Consider the following 21,406-nt stretch of genomic DNA (forward strand, 5'->3'; position numbering starts at 1 on the left):
AACGTCCTTGACTGTACAATTGGGATGAGGTACAGTCAGCAGCAAATCTAAAGAGAACGTTTTCAAAAGAGCTTACTTACTTTCTTTTATTTTTGACTTTTTTCTGATACTAAGACTAAACATGCCAATAATTGTGGAATTGTTCTAATATTATCTCGAATAGTTTTGTTGAATTGTTAAGCGATTTATCTAATACCTTTAAACGAATCAGTGAAATAGTTAGGAGGGTGAACAACATAATAGGCCAAGGCCAAGTCATATCTTTGCCCTTGTAGACATTGCTGTGCTACAGCTACAGTTACTTTCTCATTCTTGCATTTTTGGTGGGTATCACCAGTGTGTTGATTTTTGAAAGTTCTATTATGTAATATATATTATCAGTAATAAAACATGTCTTTACAAGCATATCATATATTTTTTTATAATAATTAAGAATAAATTCTTACATCATGAGTTATAAAATAAATACATTTATTGCCTTAAATTAAGTCCAAAAGTACTCTGTACAATTATTGTTAGCGATGTACAAACGAGAATGATAAGTAAAAACATCTAAAAACAAAATTAAATAAAAAAATGGGTCCTATCGTGAAATCGGTAAAGATCCACAAACATTCTGCGACAAATCTACGAACAACTTAACAAATTGTGTCTGAATCACAACCAATAGTTTGCATCTTAATTTCATCTCTTATCAATATTACACAAACTATGTTATATCATTGCTCTTCGCTTAACCTAAAACAAGAACCATTTTACCTTACATTATAATTACAATTAAATTAACACTATTTATTCTCTAGCCGGTGTTTAACTGGACCGTCGCGCAGTTTTATAAAATTGCCACGCCCTAATCGACGTGAATGCTGTCCCCTTAGCATGCATTCGCAAGAATCACGGCGGACTCGGAGGCAAGAAATATTTACAGTATCGTGCATGAAACACGGTGATTAATTTTAACAGTTTTAAATTTGACCGGTTCAAGTCCCATTTAAACAGCTAGTAGTAAAATTACTTAAATATAGCCTTACTTATTGCTCCTTTCTATTATTTATCCAAGCATATAAAACAGCAAAAGAACTTCAGAATGGCTATCAACGTTAACAAATGCTTTAATTTAAAAAAAATGTCACACACAAGTTTATTTAATAGCCACCAACAAATTATACATAAGTTCTTCATATTAGATGTGCATAGAAATAATTAGGTTGTAATTGTTTTACAGTTAATTTAGTCAACATATTGCACAACAGTGTGAAACTGGCCTTCTATTAAAGGAGACAGAGGGCAGAATATGTATTATGTACGAAATAATAATAATACTATGTAAATAATAGGCTGCCCATACAAATATACTCTCTGCCTTCTATTCCCTTCAACATGACCAGTTAAAACCAAGCGCCAATGCCATCAGCAAATAGCTTCGAACTCTTTTTCTTTCACTTTTCAAAGTGCAAGAAAAAAGGTACTGCAAAACTAAAGTGCAAGACGGTATCAAAAGACCATTTCTCAATTATGAATTTTCTACTTTAAAGATGTTTAGATAACAAATCAGTAGATAAGACTCACAATATCAGAGTAGCAGGTTTCAGGGTGGAGGCACCAAATAATAATCTAACAAAATTACTATATTATTAGTTCACTCAAAATATCAATTCCATATTTAAGATCGATATAATCAGAACTACCAAGGAAATATTTCAAAAATGGCGCACAAGTGTCATAAAGTTTAATGTTCATAAAATAAAAATTCGACTTGGGCCGCAGGAGGTAACCTGCACCAGTAAAAAATGGATTAAAAAATATGTTACTAGTTTCATTTTGTTGACTGTACTTCCATACATATCGATACCATTAGTAGTGCAGTGCGTTCTCCGCTGCATACTAAGGGAACAGCGCGGCGTTCGCCGTGTTTCGATTGCTCATCGACAAGGCATTTACATAATCCAAGGCCACAGTGACACCACAATGTGCAACTACTAGCCTAGCATATTAATATGCCCTAATCACTAAAGCCGGGTCCGCAGCGCAATAAAACATCTAATTATATTTAGACCGGTCGTCATAATAGTCAAGAAGTTTTGAAAAGTTTTGAGAGCGTCAACTCTAGTATGCTGGGCTTTTTCCTAGACATAGAGCAAACTGGGTGGGTACTACGAAATTCGAAAACCGAAGTTCGTATCGTTCCGTCCCTCTCACTATCGTATTAAATAATATAAACGTCAGCGGGACGGCCAGATACGAAGTTCGAATTTTGCACTTTGTAGTAAGGCCTGACGTAGACGACAAAATCCGAGAAAGAAACGAGTGAAATCGCTGTTATTCTCCGCATGGCCTATTCAGTACTAAATATTCAATTAGCAACCATATTATCATCCCGTTCTGGAATGCACCTGGAATGACTATTTTAGTTGTCGGCGTTTTGTTTTTATTTTATACAGTTTTTTTTAAACGATTGTTTTTATCGGTAAAAATAATTAGCGGGCTGCATTTGTAATAATGAGTTAAGATTAAGAAGACCCGTGGTTTTATTTACTCTTGGCAAACAGATTATAAGAGTATTTAGTAGTAATACAGGACAACGTACGGTTTGATTAATTCGAGTTAACACTTGACAGATGGGCGTGCCTTCAGTCAATTTCCAACTTTGACGTCATACAAATAAATCCATTTTTAGTATACCGCTGCCGACGTTTACAGATTATGTAAAAACTATTTTATTTGTATGACCTCAAAGTTGAAAATTGACTGAAGGCACGCCCATCTGTCAAGTGTTAACTCCAAGTAATCGTACTGTAGCTTATTTTAAAAGCTTTTATTTATCTATAAAAGTTGACGCTCCGAATTTCATCAGCGCTGCGTTGACTACAATGACGACCGATCTCAACACGAGTAAAAACACTAGCGTTCAGTGAAGATATCGATACAACTTTGTAATTTAATTTATAACTTTTTACAAGAATTTTAAACTACCCTCCTCTCACAGCGTTACGCTGTCTCTCAAAAATCTAGCCAAAGTCTATACTGCCAATAATTATAGCAATGTATTTCTAGGTTCTATAAGAAAGGTGATTATTTTTTGTACATGTACAATAGTCAACACAACTAACCGTCTGTGCATCTTGAAATAGATATGCTGACGAATGGTGCAGTCAAGCTCAAAAGTAGCTGAACCTGTTAGTACCTCGTCACTGTCTTTTGAGACATTTTGAAACCGTCCTTGCTACCTTTTAGCCTGACTGTACCACTGAGTTGGAACGTTTCGCTGGAGTTTGAACTATTATTTAAAGCTTTCAAAGTGCCATGAACATACACGATTTTTTTTGTAAGATTTCTCTCAACATTGCAAGCCAATATGCTCAATATTGATCACAGATCGCAAAAAAAAAACTATAACATTTGGACAGTCTATGTGACACCTTAAAATGTTAGTGTTTTCGTTCAACCACGCACCCGTTTTTAGTGAAACATAAATAAAATAAAATCACGACCACCACGGACACGGCTTAACAATTTAACTGTGGCTCGAAAAATGCAAGGATTTAGAATAAATTAAGGGGAATATCACGAAAAATAAATTCATGTGGCAAATAATATGGCATCAGACACTTTTAAGTACTTTTAATTTATTAAAAGTAAGACTACGAGGCCCGCTTAACGCGAGTCTAGACGATTGGAGTCTAAATGTACTCCTTATTGCATTTTTACGAGTCTATAAAGGTATTGGAAGACAGAAAAGCATCGCTATCAGATCCAAGGAACGAATCGCAAAGTACATTCAGTAGGAGATACATCTACACGTAAAATACCTCAAAAACATCTCTAGAGATGTACATATTTTTAAAGTATTCGATCGTGCAGACATTTGCAGCTAACTGTATCATACTTCAGCGAGGGAAAAGCGCTCTCACGCGCAGACTATTTGATACAAATAAAAATATACATCGAGCTGCTGCCTAAAATTTGCTAAGTAGGCGTGAATCAACTTTCGAGTCAAAGAAAACAGTACCTTACAATTTAGTGAATCGAGTTGAGGATCAGTGAATAATTTTAAAACGTCCGACAATCTCCCATTAGTCATTAAAGTTACTGGCCGGTATAGCCAAAAATAAAATAATAAAAATCTAATTACACTAATAAAATCTACAACTAAAATGGACAAAACGTACCGTACTAAGAGTGTACTTCTGTAATTATTAAAAGTAACCAAAATTTGAAATCAATCTGTTAAAACTTACATTTCAACACAGGGTCGGGCTCCATTAATTTCAAAATTGACTAGATATCTGTGTGCATAGGAATCGTATATAAAAATAGCTAAGTAAAGGAACCAATACGCTGAAAACCTGGCATGTGTGTAAAAACATCCTACAGCTAAGTTATTGCCATTAGCAAAACGATCCTAAAAACTGTACTTTAAATTATGTAGACAAAGAGTACACAATAACACGCCTAGAGTTTGTACAATTTGTACAAGTACATCCACCATTCGCTACCGCACGAACTATGCTCAGTCAAGAAACCTAAATAACGCTAACTGAAATACGTCTAAACATAAAAAGTAACGCCGAAACTATCTCATACCGAATCTCACACTCGTACGCGGACTAACGAAAATCACTAACAAAATATTTGATCTCTCTTCACTGGTGTATAATTAAATACTTTAAGTACTTCACATCTACGAGTAGTCCGTCGCGCCATAAAAAAGAAATACAAAATCTCTTAGAATATGATGAGGCCATTTTGTAGATCCGTTATGTGCGAGGGTGGTAGTGTCCGTATCACATCACACTTGGGGGGCGGGGGCGGTCATCACTTGGACGGGTAGGGGGGGTACCCCTGGTGCGGCGGCGCGGCGCGCGACCCCGTCGCGTACAGCTGCTGCTGGAAGTTGTGGAACTGCGCCGCGTAGTTGGGGTCCGCCGTCGACGGCACCGCGAAGCCCTGCCCCTTGAAGCCGGGCCCCGGGCCTCCCATGGACGGCGGCAGCGGCTGCCCGCTCATCCGCACGTTCCCGCCCATGCCGCCCTTGACGCCTCGGAAGTTCGGCCCGCACATGGGGTTAGGTCCGGGGTTGCCGAAGGGGTCGCCCGCCATTTTGGGTGGGGAGTTGAAGCCCGCGGGGTAGTGGGGCATCCTGAGCATGCCGCCGGGCGCCCGCATGACGCCGCGCATGCCGCCGTCCATGTCCATGCCGCGGGGGAAGTACTGGACGCCTTTACTGCTGTCCATCTGCATGGGGTTCGTGACTCGCTGCAGGAAGTCTAGGCTGGGGGGACCCCGCGGGCCCGAGTTGCAGGGCATTTGCGGCCGGGTCGGTAAATACTGTATTGTGTTCGGCGCGCTCGCTTTCACTTGTACGTTGGCTCCGTTGAAGGGAGGCATTTTTCCGCCGCCCATGCGGGGCCCCATCATGGAGGCGTCGGGGCCCATGGGTCCCATGGGGCCGCCCATAGGTCCGCCGCCCATTTTGGGACTGAGGTTCATGTCTGGTGGGAAGTCGCCGCCGCTCATCATTCCTTCCATGGGACCGCCCATGCCAGGGCCTCCCATGTTGTCCATATGGCACCCTAAAAAAGGAAAAGTTGATTATGCTGAATGAAATAGAATTTTTTTACTTGGTATTTTTACCGAGTGAATTATAGACAACCGCGACTCACGCAAGAATCCTAAACACTCACCTAAATCGTTCATCATCATATGTGGATGTCCGTGGGGATGCATCGAGTGATGATGCTGCATGTGATGCGGCGCCGAGCCGAAGGGTCCCATGCCCCCGCCGTTGGGCCCCATGGGTCCCTGGGGGCCGGGGCCGCCGCCCCCGCCGACAGTATTCGTGAGCTGCTGGGACATCTGGGCTAGCGAGGAGATGGGGTCGAAGGAGGCGGTGGAGGTTAAGGGGCCGTTGGGGCCTTGGTTGGGGTTGATGGGGATGTTGTCTGGTCGGTTCATGCTGCACGGGCCGGGGAACTGCCCCGAAAGACTTGTTGGCGGACCGCCTGATAACGATGACTGTGGGAGAGACAACAAATTTTTATAAAGTGCAGATTTGCGACTAAAGTTATATGGCTTAAGCTGGACGATTGTTTTTTTTTATTATTCGACTGGATGGCAAACGAGCAAGTGGGTCTCCTGATGGTAAGAGATCACCACCGCCCATAAACATCTGAAACACCAGGTATATTGCAGATGCGTTGCCAACCTAGAGGCCTAAGATACCTCAAGCCTCAAGTGCCAGTAATTTCACCGGCTGTCTTACTCTCCACGCCGAAACACAACAGTGCAAGCACTGCTGCTTCACGGCAGGATTAGCGAGCAAGATAGTGGTAGCAATCCGGGCGGACCTTGCAAAACCTGTACCTTGCAACAATTGTGGCGAAAATTACTTGAATGACTGCATATGAAAGCAACAATTTAAGTTTGTGTTTTTTTTTTTAATTCAAACCAGTTTAAATCTCTCATTTCTGAAGCGTCTTTGCATGCATTGTCCAGCAGCGCTCGGCTCTCGAGTAGTTCAAGATATTATGAGTAATGTATTAGTTATTCACACTGATTCTCAACAGAACCTCACTTATTAGTGAACGTGCACACTGCAACTGCACTGAAGAATCAGACTGCTCATTTCGCGTTTCATTTTTCTATCACTGAAAATGTCACAAAAGGAAGCGGTTTCCAGGTTGGAATGAAAGAAATATGATGCAATCATTTTAGTGAACTTTCATGCCATATCACTGATTTCTGGCACCTCGAGCAGCGAGTGGTTAAAATTATTACAGCAGGATCTTGAAGTCACAGCACAAGACTGCGTCGCATCTCTACAGCGGGCCATATCTCTGATGACGCATGACAAGACATCATCGTCATAATGATACTCACGTCGCTATTGCCGGGCATAGAGTCGTCTTGCTTTGCGCATGCGCCGGGCGCGTACGGTCCCTGCGCCAGCTGCTCCCGCTGCGGCGTCTTCGACGGATCCTGAGACCGGTTGGACGACGGGCTCGGCCGGGATTTCTCGTCTACGGACGGAATATGTTTATTGAATTCTGTATACAGGGTGCCCCATGGGTGGGTTATGACACGGACCAAATGTTACAAGTCAAAAGGAAAATTGACAGAATAGGCTCGTGTCATAATAGTAGATTATTGTCGTGACATGGAAGTAGGCAACTGCTGGTTGATTATGAGTATTAAACGGACAATTGCTATTCCAGCCGAGACTAATATAAAGCTTTTCTCAAAAATTGAGTTTTTTTGTACATATTTTCATTATTTAATCATCCTAATGCAGCTTCAATCCAAAAAAATACATAATTAAACCCTCACCTTGTCCACACTTGTTCCCTTGCGAGGTGGGCGTTTGGGGATTGATGAACCCTGGACTCTGCTCCATGGAGAACCTTCCTGCGCGCTGTTCTGATAGCGAGGAGTGGGGTTCCGGCGTGCCGGGCATCATTCTGGACGAAGATCACATTCATTGTTATATAATTAGATTGAGATAGAAAGAGAGAGAGGGAGAGCTTGCTCAAATAAGAACTCGACTGTACTGTCGACAACTGAATTGTGACCATTAAAGCTCGTTTAAACCTGGTATAACTGTGATATCGTTCTACACTAAGTCAGGTCTCATATGAAATCTAATATAGGCACTTGTCCCACCGCCGACGATGAGCGAGAAGCGAGTAGAGCGAGTAACTAGAAACGAGTGGGCGAGAAGCGAGTGTAGTTTTGTCGCTCGGCTGTGTGCTCCACTCGACTCGCTCTTGCGGGGCTGCCGCCAAGCTGGCATCGCTGAGCGAGTATCTATAGCTCAGCGAGTTTTATACGATGTAAGAGCGAGTTCTCGCCGACAGTGTGAACAGCCAGCGATCAACTATTAATATATATGTCTCTTTTACTCACACAGGATCTTATATCTTTTGTTCGTTTCTTGAGCGAGAAAATAGTCGATAGCCAATCGCTTCCTCGCTGGCGGTGAGACAAGTGCCATAATAACGAGATTTCAAACGGCTCCAAATGATTTCGATGAAATTTGGTATGTAAGGGTTTTCGGGGATGAAAAATCGATCTAGCTTGGTTTTATCTCCGGGAAAACGCTTGGTATCGAGTTTTAGCCCGAGCTCGCCCAGATATTATAGTTGAAGTGAGAAAAGTTTTTCCATGTCAAAGTCTTTAAGACATTAACATAGTATTGATTTTTACATGGCCTGTTTTTTTTCCACTTCATCTACACTTACCCTGCAGGCGATTTCTGGTTCGAATTCGATTGTGGCGTCTGCCCGCCGCTGTTGGAAGGCGGCCCGTTGTCTTTCAGCGACGTGTTCGGCTGTTTCTGTATCGTTAGCTCTTGGCCTAGTTCGAAAAAAAAAACTTTATAAATTCTTCTTTCTTTCAAGATGATCAGGGATCCAAACGAAATGATGATTTGTACGAGTGGAGAAAAGTTGAAATGTTGAAGAGCATAACCACTCGATGTGTGCGAAGTGGACTGAGTTTAATGTAAAAAGACCGGCTATATGGAAGTACTTCTACTGAAACCCTATGAAGCTGATCACTGTAATTAAACTGTGTGGAGTCTGCTCCGCTCGCGGTGGAAAGAGGGCATAATGGTCTGAAGAAAACAATTGAAAATGTTATTACGCCTCATTGGTTAAGTATCCCACTTCGTCTGATCGTTGTTTTTTTGCTAATACTTTACTAAAAAATAACTCAATATCTAGCAGGCACGCGGACCTGTATTTAAATGGATGAGGTCCTAACTTTACTTTTCTTGACAATTTAGATTTTGCTCAAAACAATCAGCCCCCGCAAATTGTGTTGTCTATTTTAAAAAGTTACTTATTCATCAGCTATTAGAAGAATGCTAAATGTCCAAAATAAGGTAATTTTCCGGAATTACCAATTTTAGGTCGAAAAGCGTGTGTTGTTTAAAAAAAAAAAAAAAACCACTCAACTTAGACCCCTAGTTGACGGGACCAAATTTATTGCAAATTAGCTCTAGTATCTGACTTCAAGAAATAAATCGAATTACCAGGCATGTATACAGTTACAGCATAAAATTTTTGGTTCAAAAACTCCTTACCGCTTTTCCCCGCACGTATCATTCACCTTATTAAGTTTAGATCCCAATACAGACAAACATACGGAATGATAGAACAAATTAGCCATAGAATGAAAGTACACATGTTAGCACATTTTCACCAACCACCACCACAATGAAAACAAGGTGATTTAAAAACGAAAACAAAAAGACACACAGACACACATCAAACGATCTAATTAAAACTAGAATGTTGTTTTAACGCGGCTATAATAGTTGTAAGTGATAAAATGCTGAAGAAACATTTGAAGCCAATGTTAAAACTTTCTATGGTGCCGCAGACAGAAATAATATTTCTTAGGCAATTAAAAACTTCCCACTATATTAACAACCTATTATCTAACCAGATACATTTCTTACGGGATGCAGATCATGATAACTTTAAGTGAGCTGCCGATATTAAAAGTAAAGACTGTCTACACGGTAGCAAATATAAATAAATCTGAATAATTAAAAACTATTAATATTCAACTTATTTAACTTAACTTAACTTGATATTCGTATGTATAGTCGCCTGTCACAGGCATTAATACCAGAAAAGACAAAGCTTTTAATTGATAAACCCTTGCCACAGACTGTACAAGTTGTCCATAGAGGAAAACCAATAGTGGTAATACTAATTTTTCACGTAAGCGATAAAAAAAAACCGGCCAAGCGCGAGTCGGACTCGCGCACGAATGGTTTCGTGCCATTATCTGGGCAAATATTAGAGTGTTTTGACCGCGCGGGCAAACGTCATTAGCGTCCCACGTTTATATAACAGAACGGAAAGACAAGTCACAAGAATTTTAATCACGCTAAATTCAGCATCGGTGTTGTCTTCAATTTTCATAAAAAACAACCCTGGGCATTACCTCTTTTAATAACACCTGCGAAGACACCAATGCCAAAAAAAACGCTACAAAAACGCTGATTATTCGCCCATCTATACATCATTAGACATTAGCAAAAAAAAGGCAAAAAAAACAAGTTTGTTGCATGGGAGCCCCCCTTAAATATTTATTTTATTTTAATTAATTTATTTATTTTTAAAGTGATTAAAGATTCTGTGAATATTTCAAACGTATTACCTGTTGCCGTTATTAATATCAAGCAAAAAAACAGCAAAACAACCACGTTTGTTGTATGAGAGCCTCCCTTAAATATTTATTTAACTCTGTCTTTAGTATTTGCTGTCATAGCGGCCACAGTGTTACATAACCTGTGAAAATGTAAAGTGTCTAACTATTACTACTCAAGAGATAAAGCCTTGTGAGAGACGGACGAACAGACAGTCAGACAGACAGTGGACTATCAGTAATAGGGTTCCGTTGGTACCTTTGGGTACGTAACCCTATAAACGATAGTTTTTTTTATTCTACTGGAAAAAAGCCATTTCTTTTTACTTTGAAAGTTACAAAGCTGCTACAAATTGGCATTGATCACTTTTTTTTACTACTCTTTTTTATTTTATTTACTTAAAATATAAATAATTGCAAGATACTAATTTGAATATCTTGGCATAAAATGTCATAGTTAATTTAAATAATTTTTTGAAAATATCATATACGATGTCTCGTAAATTACACATGGCGACTGAAACCAAGTGAACGGCCAAGTAAAATAATATTTAAAAAAAACGAGCTAGTTGTCAATGTCAATAGATGCTATCTGTCCGTGTCACATTCAATCGGATATTGTTTTAAGAAAGAGCAGAGATAAACAGATAGGTTAGTCTGAAAAGAATCATTATATATTGATTGAATAACTACCTCTCTGCGAATTGTATACAAACAATGATAAAATTTTATTTTAACTCATGTATATTTGGAACAGTTAAGCTACGGCGTCTTTCTTTAAACATCCATTTCAACGAACTGAACGATCTTTCTACATCGGTAGTTGTAATAGGCGCGAGTAGGGACTTAATCTCTTCAGGTTCATAGCATAATGACAACTCTTTCATTTATATAATATTATGTATTAATGTATTTTTTTTTCAATTAATTACTCATTAGGCAGAAGCAGTACATTCTGTTTTTTATGTCAATACCTACTCTTTGGCTAATGTGACAACTGACTGACAATACTGACATCAATGTCTGCCTGTGACCTGCGGGGATACTACGAAATTCGAAAATCGAATCAATAACCCCCGACGCAAAAAGAGGGGTGTTATTTATTCATTCTTGCTAGCTCTAGGGAATCGACCAGTACGCTATGCCACAGAAAGGATAAGTAATTGGTGTGCGACAGTTGTTGATTTTACGCTAATTAATTCGACTTCTTCGCAATAATGCGAAAAAGATTCGTCTCTGCTTTGCAGGTAGAGCCCCAACCCCATCCTGACCACTGCGGCATCCAGGTACGACTCTCCTATTACGTGGTACTATGAGGCTATTCTGACCGCAAGGCGGTAAATCGCTGGTTATTTTTTGTACTTACTAACCAATAATTATTTTAATTATTCTATCTGATAAATAAATGAATTTGCATTATTTCTGTGTGCGGCCAACCAAACCAACGTTACCTTCAAACTGGTTGAGATAAGATATCTGCTGCGGCGATGGCACGGGCATCAAACTAGGCTCCTTCCCATGCGTTCCCTGCTGATTCTTCTGCTGCTGCGCCGCCAAACATTGGAGCGTTCGGACAAACACACCATCGTCCAGTTTCTCTAGTATCTCTTTTGTGGCCAACGTTTGTTCCAACATTTGCCGTATTGTTAATTCGTTCACACGTTGGGATTGCAAGCGTCAAGCGTATTGCGGGGGAGGGGGGGGAAACAAAAAAATACGCATTACAACTACAGAAAACAAAAAAAAAGAATGCAATTGAAAATAAAATTCCGTCGTGGTTGGGAAAATGTCTAACACAAAGTTAAAAGCATGCTCTAGTTCTATGGCTCGTCCGTAACATGCGTCTGACTGCTAAACTTACCTATAGTTATAGCAGCGGTAAAAAAAAAGAATTAATTAAAATGTCAAACCTACAAGAAGTGAGTACTAGTGTACCTTTCGTTTTTGACGTTCAATTCACTCTGAGGTCTGTATGTAACTATGAATTGTAGCACAATGTTGAAAGTGAGATAATTGTATTATAATATTTTCAGCTAAGCAAGACTAAAGACAGTGACAATAATCCAAGTTTGAAAAGTAACAACTTGCTGACTAAGAAGTAATAAAACGATTAAGTGTATGTGTGTGAGCGAGATGAAGCGCGATGGCGGTCGGTGTGTAAACCCTCTTCCCCATGTCAGATTCGGCTTGATTACCCTCATTTAATTACAACGTAACTATCACGTAATTTACAGATGCCCCCTTACGGGATAACAAGAAATCTTGTTGTTTCTGATAAATAATCTGGATTAACTGTACAAAACCTTGCACTGTATACTCTCTTTCGACATCGGGCTAAACCTACAAAGTGTAAAGCTTCATTCAGACAGTGCTAAAAATATCGCACCAATTTCGTTGCTTTGCTTAGCCGCGTGGTCAACAATTTACAAGTGATTTTACGTAGATGACATCGCACCTGGCACGATATCTCCCGCACGTAAACGAGGCTTAACAGTAACCGTATAAACCTATTTAGAGTGGAGAGGGGGAGGGTACTGACCTGGCGCGTCCTGTTTGGGCCCCGGCTTGCAGTGCGCGGGGCTGTTGAGACCGGAGCCGGCGCGGGAGGCCTCCGCCGACATCGGCATTTGGACGGACCCGTGCCCTGGCGATTGTGTTGCTGTAGAATACGGTATTTGACATCGTTAACCAATAACGAGTGTACTGTGACTGTGACAGACTATAGGTTGATTCACAAGAGCTGGCATGAATGAATTGGACAACATTAATGTGGGAATGAGGGATTCGTGGACGAATGATTGATGTAAATGAGCGGACCGAATGACTGGAGACTTCTGTGGAGTGAATGGGACGAGCGAGTGACTAAGAGTGGTTGAGTTACGATCGGGTGGGCCTAGATGCTAGATGTCTTTTCATTTGCTATCAGTCTTATATTTTCGAAATTTCGAAGTTTCGTTTCCTTCGGATTAGGCATTATCATTCACTCATTAAATTCATTTGTGACATCCTTATGAATGGACCTGAACTTGGCGCTAGTGTCATGAAGATTTGACGGCTTTCCCAGGCGAAGTCGTCGGCAACGAACGACTAATGTCAAATAATTTCGAGTTTTTACAGTTTTTCACGAGCGGGTTCGAAAACATCGTCTGTTTTAGAGGACATACATCAAGCTTTTAGTTTAACACGGTTTAGGAATAGTTTGTACGTCTGAAACTGACCTATAGGCACGGAGGCGGAACGGTGTAAGGGAGAGGCACCATACGGCGGCGGCGGCAGGCATCCGCCTCGTTCTGAGCATGGCGATTTAACTTGTGTACCTGTAACAACAAGTATTTACTTCATCGCCATCTCGTTCTATTCACGTCCCATTGCTGGATACACGTCTCTTCTCAGAATGAGACGGCTTGGACCGTAGTTTGCACGCGGACCCAGTGCCAACTGGGAATTTCACGTACACCATTGAAATTCTTCGCGGGTGTGTGTAGGTTTCCTCACGATGTTTTCCATCACCATTAAGTTCATGATACATTGCAAATGTAATTTCGCACATATATTCCGAAACCTCAGAGATGCGAGCCCGGGCTCGAACCCACCCCACGACCCACTGCTTGAGAGGCCATTGGTCAAACCACTAAGCTGCACGACTATTTATTTACTATATAAACAGGCCAATAAAAATTGCAGATATTTTGAAAAAATATGTACCTTGCGGCCTTGCGTGCTGGATTCCTCTCAAAAAAGGTTTTTCCGCACTGGTGGTAGGTTGACATTCATAAGTACTTCTTCTAAGCCAATTTTTTTTAATTCAATAAAATTAAATATAATATCTAATTACAAATATATGTCACTAATGCTGCTTTAATAAGCATTTTAATTAGCTTTTCTTACTTTGAAGTTTAACCCTTTTCCAGGCATAGCGCATATAGCGACTTTAGCGACCATATAATATTCGACCTTGGTAAATCTACAATATGGTACAAAATATATTGAAGTCGTTAAAAATATTATTCGTTATTAAGTTAATCCCTCATAGGTACATAGGAAACCTATGATTAATTTTGTAGATGCATATCTAATCTAAATTAGCAGGGCCTGGAAAAGGGTTAGAATATACAAAAAAAACTTACTCATTTCAGTATCCATAGACTTGGGGTCGTCAAAGAACTGGTGGTGTATCTTCTGCCAGTCGATGTCCGCCGCGCTAGCCGGGCTCTTGGGGCTCCGGAGGCCGGGGCCCTTGTGCAGCCCCGGCCCCGGGCCGAGGCCCAGCCCGCCGCCGTCGCCCGGGCCCATCTAGGGAGAGGGGGGGCTTTTAGAGAAGCAACAAATGGCAAATGCCTTTGTGGACGGAGGCGGAATATACTGGTCACACATTAAAAGGTATAAGTCGATTCACAAGAGCTGGCACGAACGGATTGGACGAAAGTAATGTCACTTAGACACTTTTATAGGAAAACTAGCTTTTGCCCGCGGCTTCAACCGCGTGGAATTCGGTTATCGCGCGCTGTTCCCTCGGGAACTGTGCATTTCTCCGGGATAAAAAGTAGCCTATGTCACTCTCTGACCCATGAACTATCTCTATGCCAAAAATCATGTCAATCCGTCGCTCCTTTTCGACGTGAAAGACGGATAAACATACAAACACACACACACTTTCACATTTATAATATTGGTATGATTTCCATATTTGTGTGAAGTGTATTCAAATAGGTAACAGATACTTTCATTAACTCATTCAATCCATTCGTGCCAGCTATCGTGAATCAACCTATACCTTTTCAAAATTGTACTGTAGGAAATACGACATATAAAAAAATAATAAAAATAATAGTAGATTATTGTCGTGGCCTGGAAGTAGGCAGTTGCTGGCTGAGTGTGAGTATTAAACGGACGAGCTTGCGAGTCCGTTTAACTAATACGAAGTCAGCAATTGCTATTCCAGCCGAGACTAATATAAAGCTTTTCTCAAAAATGGTGAATAATTCTGAAATAGAATAAACTTTTTCTCAAAATATATTATAAAACTTAATTTTATTCCAATATTTTTCTTATGCTTTCCCGCCTTTTTACATTAAAAATAAACTGCAGGTGTATTTTTCCACCGAAAACACCACAAGCTATTTCAGACCCAATAGAAAAAGTCCGGAGTTCCAACAAAATATCTGATACCGGCCATTAGACTTGGCTGTATTGACTTGTGCCAACATTTCCATGGCCTTTTTAACTTTAAAAAAAAATGTGTCTGATTGCAGGCGCGCTAATTCATTATTGTCGAGCTAGCGCGCCTGCAATCTTTATAACTTTTTAATTTTTTCGCTGACCATAAACTATGCACTTCACCTTCTGATATGTAAAGAATAATGTCAACTTTTACGGTCATTTTTGAGAAAAATCAGTTTATTGCAGACAGAGTCCATATAAGCGTTAGTACATTATTCACTTAAAAACTATGTTTAATGTTAATAATGTTAGTAATTATATATATATATATATATAATTACTAACATTATATATATATACTTAAATCTGTGATTCACGTCTGTGAGTCGACGACGTGTGCGAGGAATCTTTAGAATTTTCAGGTGCTCAACTTTCAGGTTTTCAGGTGCTGCGTGAACAGCCTGATACTACATAGGCTTTTTTTTTATAAAAGAGGGGGAAAACGAGCATGCGGATCACCTGATGGGAAGCAATCACCGCCGCCCATGGACACCTGTCGACACGAGGTGCGTTGCCGGCCCTTTGAGACTCATAAGCTCGTTTTAAAAGAACTAACGCTACGTCTTCCGGCACACGGTCGCCACTTCAGAACCTTACTGCCTTATCACCTCACAGTTCTAAAGTAAGGCCAACGAGGAGATAAATTTTGACACGAGAAAGAAAAGGAGCGAGATACAAATATTGACGTATCAGACAAGGATGAAGGTACATCTCGTTTCTTTAGCTTTACTTTACAATATAGCATAGCACTCACGTTCCTAGCGCGTCCGTACTCATCGCAATGCGGCCCGTTGGGCATGCCGTGGTGCTCGGGGCCGCAGTCGCCGTGACCCATCATCATGTTGTCCATCATCATGCCACCTGTCATTATCATTACAAAGTTGAAATTGGCTCAATCAACTTTTAACTGTTGTTATGCTGCGTTACTACCAGAGATAAATAAATAAATATCATGGGACACTTGAAACCAATTGACCTAGTCCCAAACTAAGCAAAGTTTGTACTATGGTTACTACCTTAGGCAACGGATAAACACACTTATATAGATAAATACATACTTAAATACATATTAAACATCCAAGATCCGAGAACAAACATTCGTATTATTCATACAAATATCTGCCCTGACCGGTAATCGAACCTGGGACCTCAAGCTTTGTAGTCTTTTTTTTTATTTTATTCAACTGGATGGAAAACGAGCAAGTGGGTGTCCTGATGGTAAGAGATCCCTACCCCCATAACATCTGCAATACCCCTGGTTGATGCGTTGCCAACCTAGAGGCCTAAGATGGGATACCTCAAGTGCCAGTAATTTCACCGGCTGTCTTACTCTCCACGCCGAAACACAACAGTGCAAAGAACTGCTTCACGGCAGGATTAGCGAGCAAGATGGTGGTAGCAATCCGGGCGGACCTTGCACGAGGTCCTACCACCTGGTCTGGTTCTCTAACGACTTGGCCATCCGGTCGTCTAATAGAAACGCTTCATTTACCCATCCTCGCACAGCACCGTTCTGGTGGAAACAGCTGAGCAGGGCGAGACGGGGTAAATTGAAGCTTTGTTCCGCAGAACGGAACTCCTCAACGGTTAATTGCATTGACTTGACATTGGTACAGAAATGTAGTTTGGATGACAATGCAAGTACAGTCAACAAAAAGTAAAGTCAGCAAAAAAGCATGTATTTTTTTTTTCAAGTGACACTGGAAAAAATATTACTTACAAGGTTTCTGAAAATACACAATGCAAATGAATAAAAAAAAACTTCATAAGCATGGCTGGTATTAAATCTTACCATTCATAGCGTTCATGTTAGGCCCAGGCATCATTCTCGGGCCCATGTGCGGCCCGCCCATCATACAGGGCTTAGGCCCGCCCATGCCACCCATAGGATTGGGCATACGCTGTGAACAAAAGTTGCAATAAGTTGGCGAACAACACAGATACACAGAAATGCTGACAGATTCTCTTATTTTTCTTTTCACAGATAACGTAGGTGAATGTTGAAAAACAGACGCAGTTAAGACTTATGATACTTACAATGGGACTTTTAGAGTGATGTCAAAAAAAGATGTTTTTTTTTGTGAAGGTCTACATCGGTCATCGGTCTACAGGGATCATCAATTATAAAATGGCTCTACATATCAGAAGTAATACATTTCAAATGCGATACATTACGAAACAAAGAAACTAAAACTTATAAGGGAAATCCGATACAAAAATATGAAAAGCTGACATTAAACTTACCCCCATGGGACCACCGCATCCTCTTCCCATATGAATATCTGTGCACATCCCAGTTTTCATATCAGGCCCCCCGCATGGCCCTCTGATGCCCTTCATCCCACACATCGGACCCATGGGCCCATTAGGCCCAAGCCCCGCCATCATAGGCCCGTTCGGCCCCATCATGCCGTTCGGGCCCATGTTACCATGGCCCATGTGTCCCATGCCCATCGGACCCATAGGACCATTAGGCCCCATAGGTCCCATGGGGCCGCCCATGGGTCCATTAGGGCCCATAGGGCCAGCCATGGTGCAGGATGGTCCTGAGTTCATGCTGTTTGACATGGAAACCATGGGTCCGTTCGGCCCAGAGTTCATGGGTCCATTGGGGCCCATGCCGGGGAAAGGCATGTTCATGTTTGCGGTTGAGTTGGGTGGATTGTGTTCTCCGGAGGGCTGGGAGGGGTCCCCGGGCTGGTTTGGGTTGGGGCCTCCGCTCTCCGGGAACAGCATCTGCTGCATCTTCCGGATTGTGGCCAGTTGTTCCTCGCGGTGCGCTCGCTGCTGCGGTGTTAGGTTCTCGTCTGGAATTTTAACACCTGTAATAGACAGATAGCATTGTAGATGTTTTACTGTTTGAATTGGTTTTGTTAGTAAATCAAGAATTAAACCCTTTTGAAGGTTAGAAGAATTATATACATTTACATAGCTTATTCAAAATTAAAGATATATTACGAACCCTAAACATTGGAACGACATATCAATCAACGTAACTACACCAATACATAAAAAAAAAATTAAAGACTATGGTTTGTCTCTTCTAAAGATGCGCGTCCATCGCATTGGAATTGGAGCGTACGGATTCGTTGCTTTGCATAGATTTCTATAGTACTGCGTGCACTGGATCGGCATTTCTGCGCTATAGAATTCTATACAAAACAACAAATCCGTCCGCTCTATGCGTTTCGATTTCGATGCAGTCGAGGCGCAGCTTAAGTCATTCGTCTTCTCAATCTTGACAGAATAGACATGGTCGTCGGTTGAAGATTTGTTTAGTTGGTTGTTTCCCCTTGCTTTCCACATTGCAAGGTGTAGCAAGTTCAGAGATTTCATATTAACAGAAGACGGAGTAAGCGCTTTGCTTACTTTAGCTTACAGGGACGGAATCATGGGGTCAAAGAATACACAAACGCCCCTAGGTTCGTCAGTCACGGTCAAAAGTCACCGGCAGCGTCTTGGGTTTGTAACATAGTTTACTATCTTAACAGTAACTTAGTATTACTTGACAGGGCATACCTTTGGGTCCACCCTGGCAGTCCGAGGGGGTGGAAGGCGTGTCGGACGCAGAGCTAGCGGGTGCGTCGGACGTGTTGGCTTCAGAACACGCCGGCAGCGCGCCGGGACCGTTCGACATGCCGTTCGACATTACGGAGGGGTTTTTCTATAACAAAAAAGTTCAATGGTAAAACAAAAAGTTGAACCGACTCCAAAAAACCACTAAAATTACTTTCTACCAAATTTGAAATCACTGGACTCAGCACGGGCTAGCTTCAGTGTTGGGTGTGCTTGAGATAATATGTAGGTAAGGTAGAAGACTATAAGTCCACTCCTGCTGATTTGTGCTGGGGCAGGGATTTCAAACTAGTAGAAAATTAATTTCGAGGTCCTCGCTTCGTAGTTTGTCTAATCTAAATTACAGTAACTTCATATCAACTGGTGGTCATCTTTTACTAATATTTTTATTCGGTGCACAGATGCTAATTATTGACAACCTCCTCCCTTTCTTAAAGTCAGTTAAAAACACCACAATTGGGACAACTTAAACCCTTTAAAATCCACTGACAACACAAAGACATGTTGTTCATGAAACTTTGACAAAACTGTAATATATTATATTGACACTAGGTGTCGCCGGGTTGACGAGACAAAATGAATTATTTTAGGAGTTTAGCCGTAAAAACGGGACAATATTGCACAAGCATTGCAATTATTTAGCAGTAGGATTATCATTTTAGAGTAAGTGAGATTTGTAAAGAATAGATACTCACGGTGTCCAGGGCATTTCACCATCAGCACCGAGGCCGTCCATGACACCACAGGACGGGGTGCTCCCTGGAAACCCATCCATGGGACCCATGCCCGGCCCCATTTGTCCCATCTGCCCGGGGCCACCTTTCATCATCATCATCTGGTTCCCAGGCCCGCCCATCCTGTTCGGACCCATCATGTTGGGCGCCATGTGGCCCATGCCGCCGTGACCCATGGGTCCCATGGGCCCACCCATCATGTGGCCCATTTGGTTGGGCCCGCCCATCATGTTGGGCCCGCCGCGCATACCGCCTCTGGTCTTGGCCATTGCTAGGTTGTTTAACCATTGTGCTGGGCTTTGTTTATTGAATTGGCCCATTTTGAGTGGGTGCTTCTGTAATAAAAAACGTGGTTTGTTTAGTGGGTCAGTCTCCACTGTTAGCGTATACGTAGAAGGTCGCAGATTGTATGCTAGAGCTCTACACATTAAATCCCTTTAATATTATAAATGCGAAAGTTTGTAAGTCTGTTTGTTTGTTTGTGAACCGATTTAGATGAAATTCAGTATAAGTACAGATAGTTTGAGTCACGGAGAAAGGCAAAGGATTGCATAGTTCCCGCGGGATAGTAATAAACGAATTCTGCGCGGACGGAGTCGCGGGTAACGGTTAGTTAAAACCATTGATTAACGAGGCGAAAAATGCATACACTGTAAACTAGCCTTTCTGTGTATGTATCTGTATTTCTATTTTATTATTTTTATGTGCAATAAAAAATTACATACATACAAACTATGGCCACATGGGATCCGGCCAGTGCATAATCGTTTTCCATCTTATTATATCCTGCTCTCTCAATTAGTTTCATTCAGTACCCGTCGTACAGTCACGAGCGTTAATTTGGGACACACTTAAGATCTGTCATTTTGTATGACAATTCAAGGATTTTTTTCACGACATAAGTCCCAAATTATAGCTCATGCCCGTTTTGACATCTGTAGGGCTACTACGAAATTTGAACATCGAAGTTCGTATCGTACCGTCCCGTTGACGCTAATATTAATTCTTATGAGAGCGAGAGAGACTGTACTGTACGATACGAACTTCGATTTTCGAATTTCGAAGTAGCCCTACTGGCACTAAATTGAAAATACAAACGAAGACATGGATGCACAGAAAAGCCAGAAAATGAGACCAGCACTGGGAATCGAACCCAGGTCCTCAGCAATCCGTGCTGCGTGCTATAACCCCTACACCACTGCTGGACAGGAATCTAGACACGATTTTTTTCCTATGCATACATATCTGAGGTTGCTTATTTCTTCTATGCTACTTAAGCAGCAGCACTAGCGACATCTATGTTTCGTCGACAGACGTCACACTCTTTCGAAACTAACCGCTCACCCAGACAAGAGATGTCGCTAATAAGCAATCAAATTATGATTGGTTTTTGGAGTCTTTTTGTATTTTTTATTTCAACTCCAAATTTGTTACTTTTACGGGTATCCCGTGAACCACATTCGAAAATACAAACTGAGACATAGATGCACAGAAAAACTAAATAATAAAGTTCCAATTTTAGTCAATAAAACTTTTGGAAAACAAAGTTCTATAGGATTATGAGAAAGTCACTCATTTCATTTAATACAATAATTGATTTGACACTTCGGATGCCGTCTTTCCGAATGAGATCCGGACTTTTTCATGGAAATACATTATTCAATCTGTACGAGCTTAACACCAATAAAAAACCTATTTTCCGCGCTCATTCAAGTCCT

At 41.2% G+C, this 21,406-nt stretch overlaps 1 protein-coding gene across 1 annotated transcript in view; it reads right to left on the reverse strand.

Annotated features, from left to right (window-relative positions):
* Positions 1–395: 395 nt before the first annotated feature.
* Positions 396–21,406, reverse strand: part of LOC141438749 (protein BCL9 homolog) — a 37,998-nt gene continuing 16,987 nt past the window's right edge. Inside the window, exons 10-21 of the mRNA XM_074102691.1 lie at positions 17,623–17,924; positions 17,171–17,279; positions 16,133–16,239; positions 14,286–14,451; positions 13,377–13,475; positions 12,698–12,817; positions 11,610–11,765; positions 8,238–8,352; positions 7,327–7,457; positions 6,880–7,019; positions 5,685–6,015; positions 396–5,573 (exon numbers count right to left, since the gene is read on the reverse strand). Of these exons, the coding sequence (XP_073958792.1) occupies positions 4,816–5,573; positions 5,685–6,015; positions 6,880–7,019; positions 7,327–7,457; positions 8,238–8,352; positions 11,610–11,765; positions 12,698–12,817; positions 13,377–13,475; positions 14,286–14,451; positions 16,133–16,239; positions 17,171–17,279; positions 17,623–17,924 (2,534 nt within the window). The 3' untranslated portion in view covers positions 396–4,815. The remainder of the gene's footprint in view (positions 5,574–5,684; positions 6,016–6,879; positions 7,020–7,326; positions 7,458–8,237; positions 8,353–11,609; positions 11,766–12,697; positions 12,818–13,376; positions 13,476–14,285; positions 14,452–16,132; positions 16,240–17,170; positions 17,280–17,622; positions 17,925–21,406) is intronic.

Source organism: Choristoneura fumiferana, chromosome 19, assembly GCF_025370935.1.
Source record: "Choristoneura fumiferana chromosome 19, NRCan_CFum_1, whole genome shotgun sequence".
Taxonomy (NCBI): domain Eukaryota; kingdom Metazoa; phylum Arthropoda; class Insecta; order Lepidoptera; family Tortricidae; genus Choristoneura; species Choristoneura fumiferana.